The sequence below is a fragment of the Cibotium barometz genome, chromosome 15 (assembly GCF_041138505.1).
Source record: "Cibotium barometz isolate CiBa-2024 chromosome 15, ASM4113850v1, whole genome shotgun sequence".
NCBI lineage: Eukaryota > Viridiplantae > Streptophyta > Polypodiopsida > Cyatheales > Cibotiaceae > Cibotium > Cibotium barometz.
The window spans coordinates 54,961,238-54,974,046 of record NC_141060.1 but is presented as its reverse complement, the minus strand read 5'-3'; the positions used below and the strand labels follow the sequence as shown (position 1 = coordinate 54,974,046).

Below are 12,809 nucleotides of genomic sequence, written 5' to 3'. Positions count from 1 at the left end.
AAATAATAGCTACAAAGTACAATGATGTGCCAACTCACATAAACGCTAAATAGAGCACACTTGGGGTATTTGTGAAGTGAATCCATATGCTATGTTTTTGTTCAAATGCAACATAGCTTTTTTATGTTTTGGAGGAGGGGATTTGCAAGCATTCCTTGTTGTGGGGGAGGGGATTTTCGAGCAATGAGACACATATGGTTTAGCATTGTTCGCATGGGATGAATCTTCTTTTGGTGACTTATACGAGTGTCCTACACTCTTAAGCTACCATGAATATGTTTCTGATGGTGTAGACTACATTGACATGGATCTAGATGATGATGATGATGTATTGTATACTTATACACATGGTGATGTATCACACACACACACACACACACGATAATATTAATATATTGCACACATGTGCACATGATGATAGTGATTCATATGCACATGATGACATGGACACATATGCACATGGTGATGATGCATATGATAGTGATGTGTGTGAGCTAGATCATATCGGCATGATCTCGAGGGTAGGGATGGCATCAAGCATTATGATTCTTGATACATCTAGGCCTACCTACGTTCTTGATAAACCTAGGCCTACCTATCTTCTTGATAAACCTAGGCCTACCTATCTTCTTGATAAACCTAGGCCTACATGGCCCATCATTCGATTTTAGTGATGCATTAATTAGTCACAAGGTTAGTGATATTTTGCATGGGGAGTCACAGGATACCTATGAGCATAGGCCTAAGTTTCTTGGTTAGATGTGTCAGGCTATTATTCTAGAACTTTCACATGTGAGGACATTCATGATATCACTACTCCTATCTCTCATAGTATACCTGGTAGCATTCGTGTGTACTTGAGTAATTAAGCATCGAGTATGAGGGTAGTGATGATGACTGTACTATGGTGAGACCTCATAGGGGAGGCATGATTATACATACATATGGATCTAGAGAGTTTTGCAGTTAACTTATACATTTTCTTAGATCGAGTGTCGATGGAGATAAAACATACTTATGAGGGTGACTTTAGTGACCTTGCGGATTCCATGGTTAGTGATTTCATGGGTGAGTCCACTTATCTCTCACGTGTGGATACATTGGTAGTCTTCAGTGAGGATAACACTTGCTTGTGGTGGTGATCCTGTTGGTCATGTTTTTACCTTGGAGGATCACACCCATACAGGGGGATTTGTACATGAGGATTTGGTGCATGTTTTGGATGATTCCCGCCGTAACACATTAATATAGTATATGGCAGCATTGGTTCACATTTATTCTTGCATGATGCCAACCAAGAGATGTGTTCCTTTGGCTTCCATGATTGTCGACATGATCCTATTTTCTTTGGCGCTAGGACACACATTTTTGGGTGCATCACATGCCATTTAAGATGTATGTTAGATGATTATGTGGCACGACATTTAGATTTACTTGATTGTAGTCCTGGCCTACACGGTGACTCTTTTAAGTCAAGATTTCTCAATAGTCATGCTAGGGGTTTTGAGCTTTCTCAATGGATATACTTAGGGTTTCAGGATTTTTCACTAAAATCATGAGGATGGGCTAGTAAGATTTCCCTCATATTTGAGATTTCCTTTCAACCTAGGAGCTACTATTATATCGATTTTGGGAGTCCGTGATATGCACTATGGCTATCCATTTGACCCAGGACGATCCATGGCTAGCCTCATCATTTACATTGACTTCCTACATTTATCATTTGACATGGGTGGCTGGAGAGTCATTCTTTTAGAGTTTTCATGGCTCCGATTCCCATTTAATCTTGGTTCCCATTTGATTCCCATTTGATCTTGGTTACATGATTAGCCTCATCTTCGACGTACCACCTTCCTTTCCATTTGATCCTGAGGGTCATACGACTTCTTTTGAAATTGATAAGATATGGGATAACCCCATGGATTAATACAAGATTAAAGAGATAACCTCATATACTTGCCATAATGCCTTAGTGAGTTAACCTCCCACCAAGTGGATGGAAATAGTCTTCCACAAGCCAAGGTATGAAAGCCATGAGGCTCTAAGAGACAAGATGACCAAATATCATAAGATGTAAAAAAAGTCTCAAAAAGATACAATAGTGGTCCATGAGCCCCCTTTTATACTTGAGCCCATGACCATGGTCCTACACCTAAGCTAAAGTTGTTACTTCATTATAAACCATCCCCTCCTATAATGATTTTGTCATCAAAATCAAAGGGTGGTCGTGGAAAATCAAACATATACAAAAGGCTATATATGAAAGCCAAAAATCATGACATAACCCAATGTCATGGAAGACCCAAACAGCATAACATGAGTAGTATGACCCCCAAGGTCAAATGGAAAGAATGAGAATCTCCTCTCAATGATGAAGCTAAGCAATCTCCCACCTCCATCAAAAGGACAGTGTAAGAGACCACTATCGATGACGAAAGTAGTCGAATATCCCCCTAGGGTCAAAAGGAAAGTGCAAGAAGCCAATGTCGATGATGAGGCTAGGTACAAGTCCTCTTGGGTCAAATGGATAAATGTAGTATACATCACAGATTCTCAAATCCAATGTAACAATAGTTCTTGGGTCAAAAGCAAAGTTCAAGTTTGAAGGATAGCTCATAAGCCCATCCTCAAGACCATAACATGGAACTGACATCCAGGGTATCCACCAAATGGAAGAAAAATGCCTAGCTAGAATGTCAAATGGTCCATGTGGATCAAGACCAAGAGATGTCACAAGTGCATCTAAATGGTATGCCATGTAATCATCTACTATACATCCCAAGTGGCTTATGATGTACCTAAAAATGAATATTTTGGCTCCAAAGAAATTGGGGTTGTGTAGACAATCATGAAAGCCAAAGAAACACATCTCAAAGTTGGTATCGTGAAAGAACTCGTGTGAACCAATGCCGTCATCCACTATAGCATAGCTCAAATCATTTGAGGCATGATCCACTGCATCAATAAGTATATAGGCATGATCCAAAATAAGTAATATGCCCTCATATGTGAAACCCTCTGCATATGTGTGGTCCTCTAAAGCAAAAACATGATCAATACGATCATCACATAAGCATTATCATCACTGAGTGTATCCACACATGAAAAGAAAGTGACATCATCCATGACCATGTCATCCTCAAAATCTCTAAAGTCATCATTAAGATCATGGTCTTGTCCATCAATGGAATCCATATATGACCTATATCCCAAGATAGGTCAACCTCTATGATTAGTGGATCTAAAAAAATGGCTAAATCAAATATAAATCTCTCTAGATCCATATGCACAATCCCGTCTCTCCTACAAGGTCTAACCTGAGATAATTCATCACTACTCTCATGCACTATCCCCTGACTGCTCAAATACATGAACTCTATCCACACGAATGCTACCAGGAATGCTATGAATACTAAGAGAAGTGGTCGTATCACTGATGTCTCCATAAATAGAAATCCTAGAAGAATAGCCCGATGCATCTAGCATTAGGAACTCAGGTCTATGCTCATAGGTGTCTTTGTTGCTCGTATGCAAAGTATCACACTAACCTCAAGTGTGCCAATGGATACATCACTAATCAAATGCACACTATCCTCTAGAATGTCACCACAATCAACTAGAGTGTCCACATGATCCATAGGAAAGATGATAGGAATAGAAGTGTCGATGCTTGGTATGCTCACTACCATCTCTACCCTCGAGATCATGCCCACATGATCTAACTCATACACATCACAATCACATACATCATCATCATGTGCATATGTTGTTGAGATTTGTGTGATCTAGCATCCATTAGCTTTAGTCCTTAGTGGATAGATATCATGTTCACCTTAGGAATATACATCCTAAGGTCATCTGGTCTCTTATTACTATGGTTTACATGTGTAGGCATGGTAGGTGGTTCCCCTTAATGTAGGAGTCACTTTATGGTGAGACTAGTGCAATCTAGGAAGCTCCCACATTTTCCCCTTTGCTCTCTATATAAATAAGGTCTTACACTCCTTGGACATGTAGAGAGAAGATCTTGTAAGTGCTTTGTGCAAGCTACCATATGTTTGGTAATATAACTTGGTGGATCCTTTGTGGGGCATGAGCTTATCTCCTCATTGTATTAAGGTAATCTTTGTGGTATTCATGTTTATCATTTAATTCATGGTATTTTCATAAGTGCATCTAGCATTGCTTATGTGCATTGATGAGTTTGGCTATGCATCATTATCTTTGTGTGATTAACCATTATTGCATTCCACTCTCACGTCTATCACTATGATCATGTGCATGTGTGTGTGATACATCAATGTCATCATGTGTGTGTGTGTGTATAATACATCATCATCCCCATCATAATACAATGAATGAGTCGGTTTAGGCAAATGAGAATCAATGAGATGATGGCTAGTTGATGTCATGGGTGAGTCATTGAAGCTATCAAGGCCCATGCAAACACCACTCTGCGATAGCGGCCAAAGTGTAAACATGCTCGATACGCATCCTTTAACGATTCAATCCTGTCATGCAATAACTCACTAAATATATCCCCTAACCACCATGATCATCATCACCCATATAATCATCTATGACCACATCACGAACATCATCATCATCATCCTCATAAGTATCCATGTCAGTGTAATCCACATTCTCATTAGAATTATAATGATGATTAACCGAGAGTGTGGAAAAGTCAATCGAGTCACCAAAAGAAGAATCATCCCATGCAAACAAAACCAAACCATTCATGGGCCAATATAGCCAAGAAATGAAGTGATGAAATTATCGTGTGTGGGCCACCTAAACCATATGGCACATATCTGCTCCTCATTGAGTGAATACCAAAAATGACTAGGCATCAAACTATGAAGCTCGAACATCTAATACTGGTATGAAGATGCTACCTTATAATAGCAAGAAGTTGACAAGTGAAGAGGTAGAGATCTAAGCCTCAAAATGCCAAAGGCATGTGCAAATGTGGAAAAAGATATGCACTACATGACACGAGAAGACAAATCACAATAGCAATCATAGAGCCATGATGATAGTGCATTAGTGGATCTCCTACTATCACAGTCATAAAATGCTATCAAAATGATGTCACGATGATGTGAATTCACACCATGGCGATCAAATGAAGGATAAAAGTAATAGGAACAACCCATGGTTGCATGTGAACACTATCCAAAGCCTAAGGTGAGTGAAAAAACTCACAAAATCCCCTAAATGTGTGACACAAGCCCACAATGTGCTAATGCGTGTGATCAAGGCTATAAAAGCACAAACAGTGTGAGAAAACACTAGCAATGCCAAAGTATGAGTGAACAAACTCACAAAATCCCCTAAATGTGTGACACAAGCCCACAATGTGCTAACGCGTGTGATCAAGGCTATAAAAGCACAAACAGTGTGAGAAAACACTAGCAATGCCAAAGTATGAGTGAATCAATGCTAATAATGCACAAAATGCACATTGCACGTGAACAAACCCATCAAAACATAAATCGTGTGAAAAAAGCCCACAATGTGCAAGGGCACGTGAATAAGCCTAAACAATTTCGAAAAGTCAAAAAAGGTTATCAATGTGCACAATATGCTAATGCGTGTGAACAACACTCAACCATGTTCAAATCAAATGAAAATATAAGACACGTGTGAACAATCCCCCATGATCACCAATTTAACCCATACCACAATGCATGTGAACCAATATCAATGTGTACCCTCACCAAATAGCCACGTGTGATCAAACCATAACAATTTTAGGATAAGGGAGAGTATGAAATGTGGGCAAGGATAAATGGCAAAAAAAAAATGAAGAGAGTAGGAGGTGTGGATGGATTAAGTAAAGAGGGTGTGAAAAGAGGGAAAGGAAACCCTAAACGTTCAAGACTCCAGCTTTCTTCTTTTTTAACATCACGTTCAAACTCCTTTCTCTTAAAAAAAAAAACACTACTGGTGGCCATGGAATCTCTCTCTCTCTCTCTCTCTCTCTCTCTCTCTCTCTCTCTCTCTCTCTCCTCGGCGCTGGGTGGCTGTGTACTTTAGTTGGCTGAGCCTTCTGAGAAGGCTGTGAAGCTTCAAATTTTTTCCTTTTTTTATGTTTTCTGGTTGTTACACGTTGCGTGAGCCTTAAAGAGGCAATGAACTACAATCTTTTGTTTTAAAATGGAGTGACCATAAAGCTGAGATATGGGATAATCACCATGGATTAATACAAGATTAAAGAGATAATCCCATACAATTGCCATGCCTAAGTGAGTTAACTTCTCACCAAGAGGATGGAAATAGCCTTCTACAAGCCAAGGTATGAAAGCTACTTAAAGATTTCTTCCCTCTATTCCGATACCGGATCTAATTTGAATAGAGTAGCATCTGGCAATTCATCATTGACACTAGTGGTGGTAGCTTCCCCACCATTAGGTATTCTCGACATGTGGTCTGCTAGTATATGTTGTGATCTTTTACTTTTATATGACTATAAAGTCAAAATCCATTAATAGCAATAACCAAAGACGAGATTGAGTAATTCACCCAGTCACGCAAGGCTTGTTGACCATATACAACAAAGCTTGTTGACCATATACAACAAAGCTTGACGATCCACAAAGAAGATAAATTTATTAGACAATAAGTAGTTTCTATACTTTTTCATTGCATATACCATGGCTAGTCCTTTTCTCTTAGTTATGGTATAATTCATCTCAGCTTCATTGAGATATCGAGTCATAAAGCGATTGGGTATTCTAGTTTATGATCCCCTAGCTATGCTAAAACACACCCAATTGTAAAGTTTGTTGCATCGATATGCACATGGAACACAAGGTCCCAATTTGGTGGTCTCAAGATGGGTGCACTAGCTAATGCTCTCTTTAATTCATCGTATGCCTGCTACTACTGACACTCTTTGGTTCATTTGCATACAATCAAAGCTTATATAATGGCATGAAAATATCAGCACATTAGAATGCAGTAAACCTTCGATAATAGCCTACGTGTCCCATAAACCATTGTACTCCCTTGTGGGTGGTGGTAACTCTAGGATGAGTTTTACTTTACAATAATCTATGAAAATCTTGTTTTTGGACACAATATGCCTCAGTATCATTCCATTCTTTACCCAAAATCGGCATTTCAAAGGGTTTAAGGATATGTAATACAATCACACCTTTTTCAGGCAAGCTAGATGGTCCAACCATTATGAATGTACACAGAGATCATCAATAAATACCTCCAACCATTTCTACAGGTAATCCTTGAAGGCTATGCTTATTAATCTCTAGAATGTTGCAAGAGTGCTGGTCAATCCAAACGTCATGACCTTATATGCAAAGGTTTCCCATGTGGTGGTGAAAGCAATTTTATGTTGGTCCTCAGGTGCAATGGATGCTTGGTTGTATTCGGAAAATCCGTACAAAAAATTATAAGCTTCTATGCCTGCCACTCTTTCCAGAACGTACCTTGTGTATGATAATGGGTAATAATCTCTATGGGTTGTCGCATTCACTTTCTTCAAGTCGACTCCACACACATGAAGCTTTCTATTTTTCTTGGGTACAATGATACCTAATCCGTGTGCTCAATTTTGTAAATGAAATTTTCAGCAATGAGTTTATTAAATTTTCCCTTTACAATTGTTGAGTATTTCGAATTCATTTGGGAGGGATGCTACTTGACCGGCCTTGAAGAACCTTCCATGACAGGGATGGTGTGCTATAACCACTTCTGGTAGCACTTCCTTCATGTCTTTATAGCTCCAAGCAAAGTAGTCCTTAAACTCTTTTAAAAGAGTTATCAATGCCTCTATACAAGGTGAGGTCTATGGGCAATGAAGATAGGTTTGGGATTTCTAGGCTCTACAATATTCACCTCTTTCACCTCTACAAGTTTATCATATGAGGTTCCTATTTGATCACCCCTCAAATGTTATGCCCATAGGTGAACTACTTTTATCTCATAAATATCGAAGGATTTGAAATGGTTGGGAACCTTTTGCAAATTTGGTTCCTCATCATTCCTCTCCTTTCCTACCAAATCTCTTCTTGCTTCTCATTCCGCGTTAGCCAAAGCTTTATTTTGCTTCCTTCTTTGCTGATCTTGTGAGCTTAGGAGGGTCTTAGCTTTGTGACGTATCTTAGCCATTGTGCATCCATGAGTCTTCTTCTAAGAATCTAGCACAAAAACATTTCTTCTACAACCATTTCTGAAATTTCAACCTTGCAATTAAAATTGAGGCTTCTTCCTCGTCACTAGATTTAGATTCTTGCTCTTTTGAAGAGCTTTCCTTGGACTGGTTCATCACTTAGGGTCTCATCATCTGTATTATGGTGAGTGACTGGCATCTTGCCTTTCTCATCAGGTTCCACAAACTTTATCCTAGTCTTCCCTGTGACATCTATCATCATCATGGCTAATATAGCATCTAATTCTTTGTAAAAATCATCATTCAGAAGGGAAGCATACAAGATATTCTCTTCTTGTGGATGGTTCTAATATTCACATAGTTGCACTGAGGTGGTTTTGTCTATAGTTTCCGAGTCACTCCCATACCACCCCCCATGGTGCATCTTCCAAGTTTTCATGTCTATTTTTAGGATTTGTGAATCCTTTTGTAGAGATAGATGTGAATCCTTTTGTAGAGATAGATGTGATCTATGGCCTAATTGCATGTACCAACTTGGCACTTCTTATAAAAGGTCTTCTGAATTAAATCATATGAATCTACATGTCCTGTAAAACTCATGACCATAAATGTATGACATTAGTGGAAAGAGAAGACCATCATCAAGTTCTATAGAACCCCCATCCATGGTCGACATGGTACCATCAGCCATCTTTACAAATGAGGTTTGTCCTGCAAGGTCCCTAACCTAAAAAGGGGAAACCTTAAGATAGTCTATTAAGTATAACAAAAGAAAAATTTCCTACTCGTCGACACCTCGACCATGTAAAGATGCGAGGATATGACTAATAGATAAGACCTAGTTCTATCCTGTAGGGGGAGCATGGTCTCCTAAATGACTCTTAAAATCAAATAACAAACCTATCTCCAAGGCTCGTTTGATGAGTATTCGCAATTCATCGGTTGGCTCTGTTCCCTCAGTCCTTTGCGCCAGATGGCCAACTGGCATTCCAATTCTTGAATCCTTGAGACTTTGGTCGATAAAAGGTCAGAGATGGCAGTCTCAGGTACCATTCTAGCAGCATCGAGCTCTTCATATCTTCTAGTAGCCGCTTCTTGCCAGACGCTTCTAGTGCATTAGCATCTTCAATCTTCTCATTTCCAAAGATCTTGCAGTGATTACCTCAATCTTCTCTACATATGGGCTTTGTTTAATTGTTCCCTTTTAGTTTGAAGTTTAATCACTTTTTGTTTTGCTGCAACCACGGCTTCAGTTAGGGTATCGATTTGCTTTGTAAACCCTTATTCTTTGACTTGGAACGTTGCATGAGCTTCTTTAAGTTGTTATGTATGTTGCCCTTCTTTTTCTCTAGCATTTGCCACCTCTTTTTGACGTTGCTCCTTGGCTTGTTCGACTTGTGCCTTCAGCTCCATGTTCTCTTTGATTCTTTGAACTACGGTTTTGCTTAGCATTTGGTTGTGCCCTTCTAACACTTGGTATCTTGCCTCTTGTTCTTCTGCGGTCTTCAAGCTTTTGAGGATGACTTCTTTGTGTGTAGCATCGCCTGTAGCCATTTGCTCCTTAAGCTTTTGCACTTGTTTTTTAGCTTCCTATACTTGCTTCCATAGGGTGACATTCCTGTCTTGGAGCACGCGAGTAGTAAGTAAGTGACAGTGCCATACCCTTTGCTCTTGTTCCCAGATAGAAGCACTTATGGAGGCTGTTCCTTCTGTTTTGCTGACTGGTAATTGTAAAAACAAGCTTTCGAGGCCCTCCATTATCTCATGCAAGAAGCGATCGGCATCTAAGTTATGCAAGAACGAATGGTCATCTACTGGACCTTCATCTTCCAGTCATTGTCACTTGCTTGGGCTTAAAGGTTCTTGTGCTCTCTTTCTTTTCTCAACTTCTTGGCCTTCTATTGTGGCCTTTGGATGTGCGGATGTAGCCTCTTCATTCCTTTTGCTTACATCTTTTTGCGGCACTACTTCCTTCTCTGCACCAATCTCCATTGAAGTTGGTTGATCTAAGAGAATCGATTCGTGGGGTGGTGAGAGGTTTTTGAATGCCATTTGTGCCGGGCTGGGAGGGGGCATGTGAAGCGGTAACTTTGAAGCTGTGCTTATTACTGGTATATCAGGAAGTTTCACTCCCCATGCCTCTTGTTGTTGCTCTAGCGTTTGCTGATATGATGCAATATCTTGGGTTGTTTTTGCTTCCAAGTGCTGGGATTCCTCGGTAACTTCCAGAATTATGCCCCTCATCTTTTTGTCTTTCTTTTTTCGCTTCCCCTTCTTCAGCTCCTGCATTATCTACTTTGTCTCCTTTAATAGGGTTGTCCTTCTTACAGCTCTTTAGGAATGATGGTTGGTGGCCCTAGAGACAAGAGAATCTTGGTCAGTTGCCAAACCATAGAGAAAAGCCTTGTAACTATGTTTTGGGCACCTCGGGTAACTTACTCCTGAGCGGCTAAGTGGGAAAAGGCTTGGAACTATAAAAGCCAATTTCTCTTGTTTGTAACGGATTCTCCCATTTATGCAATAGAAGTGGAGTGTTCTCTCTCTTCCTCTCTCTTCCAACTCTAATCTAGCATGGGTGGTGTGCTTAGGGTTAGGGTTTGTGAGTGATTAGTGCTAATCACTTGTTCCCTCTTGCTTGCTCTCTCTCTCTCTCTCTCTCTCTCTCTCTCTCTCTCTTAGGCTAACCAATGCGATCCTCTTCCACAGAGATCCCACACGACCTTCGCAAGAGAGCTTGCATCACTCGTTGGATTAGAGCAATCGCTTCGGTGTGACAATGAGTGCGGGAGGACGACGGTGACGAGCGGCTATGGTGGAGCTCTTGAGCCATGCTTGGCAGATAGGCAACTTCCCACGACACGGTTAGGGTAGACTTTCCTTAACATTTTTGGCACTGCTGTCAGCAGAGGGAGCACCATCCTGCTACTTGTCTATGTCATCTTTGATTCGAATCCGATGAAGCCCCCATAGCCCGGTGCTAGGTAGGCTCTTTGGCATGCGGTTTTTTTGATTTTTTGTTGTATTTTGATGTTTTGTTTGTTTGTTTTTATGTTTTTGTTAAGATTCATGTATAGCTTTGTATTTAGAGTGGGATTATTGCTCGCTTGTTTGACTTAAAAAACTTGTGATTTGGGTGATTAGAGAGCCTAATCAAGAGGGTTTTTGCTTAAACTTAGGCCATTTTTCTTAATTTTTAGCTTAATCTTTCTTCTTTTTCTTAATCTCTTTGCATAGGTAGGTTAGCATTACTAGATAGAACACTAATCAAACAAAAAACCTAAAAAACCTAAAAAAAATCATAAAATTTCTCTTAATTTTTACTAATTATCACTAATCATTAGTTAGTGTGTTTAGTGGACTTAAAGAGAGTAAAAAGCCAAAAAATTGAGCTTGATTACTTGTAATTAAACTAATTAGAGTAGCATTAGTGTTCTAAACACTTGCTTTAACTCAAATCTATGCTTGAATGAGTTTTAAACTCCCAAATAATGAGATATTTTTATCTCTGCTCAATGAGATATGTTTATCTCTCCTCTCTCCTGTTTCAACTAGATTCAAAAAGTGAGCAAAACTGACCCAAAAATGGTCAAAAATTGACCAAATTGATTTGGAAAATTCTAGAATCAGTTGGCTTGGTTAGAAGCTCACTTTTTCCTATAAATAGAAGCCTTCCCCTTTGTTGAAACTCAATAGTGTTTTGCACTATTACCCTGTCTCTCCCAAGTGTCCAAAATAGTGAATTTTACTCATAATTCATTAGTTTTTGACCTTCCCTCTTCTAGAAGATTGGTGGCCACTCTTGTCTCAAACAAGAGTAGAACCCTCAAACCATCAAGCCAAAGGAAAGCTCTCAAATTAAAAATGTAAGTTGGAGATTCTTCTCTTTTATATTCTTTTTATGGTTTTTTTAATGATTTTTATCTTCTCTAAATTAAAAAAAATGTTATGCCTCATTACAAAAAGGCATTCCCCTCTCTTCTCTAGTAAATCCAACCATTCTTTATCCTAGATGAATGATTAATAAATAAAATCAAGTTTTTCATAATGTTTCTCTTAAATAAGTAGAAAAATGTTACTTTAGAATGATTTAAATACTCTTGGTGCATTTCTAATTAATTTTATAGACTTAAAAATTGAAAAATGGTCAGCCATACAAAGGAGGTTATGGCAAAATTTTTCAAAAATTTGGAAATAAGTATTATCTTTCATTATTCTAAAAGAGTAATCCTTATGATTTCTATATTCTAAAGTGTCATTTTCATGCATAGAAGATGCATTTTGATTATTTGTATAAAAGAAATTTAGTTTTATTATAAAAGTATTACTTTTATTATTATTGATTTTTATGCATAAAAGTATGCATAAAAGATTATTTTTTTATTATAAAAGTGTTACTTTTATCATAATTGATTTTCATGCATAAAAGTATGCATAAAAGATTTTTTTTATTATAAAAGTGTTACTTTTATCATAATTGATTTTCATGCATAAAAGTATGCATAAAAGATTATTTTTTTATTATAAAAGTGTTACTTTTATCATAATTGATTTTCATGCATAAAAGTATGCATAAAAGATTATTTTTTATATTAAAGTGTTACTTTTATCATATTTAATTTTTATGCATAAAAGTATGCATAAAAGATTATTTTTTAATTATAAAAGTGTTACT

The 12,809-nt window shown here is 38.3% G+C and overlaps 1 protein-coding gene across 1 annotated transcript in view; it reads right to left on the bottom strand.

The window, feature by feature from the left end:
* Positions 1 to 10,426, bottom strand: part of LOC147631440 (uncharacterized) — a 111,056-nt gene extending 100,630 nt beyond the window's left edge. Inside the window, exon 1 of the mRNA XM_086809188.1 lies at positions 10,088 to 10,426. Coding sequence (XP_086665314.1) covers positions 10,088 to 10,426 — 339 coding nt within the window. The remainder of the gene's footprint in view (positions 1 to 10,087) is intronic.
* Between the last annotated feature and the right edge of the window lie 2,383 nt (positions 10,427 to 12,809).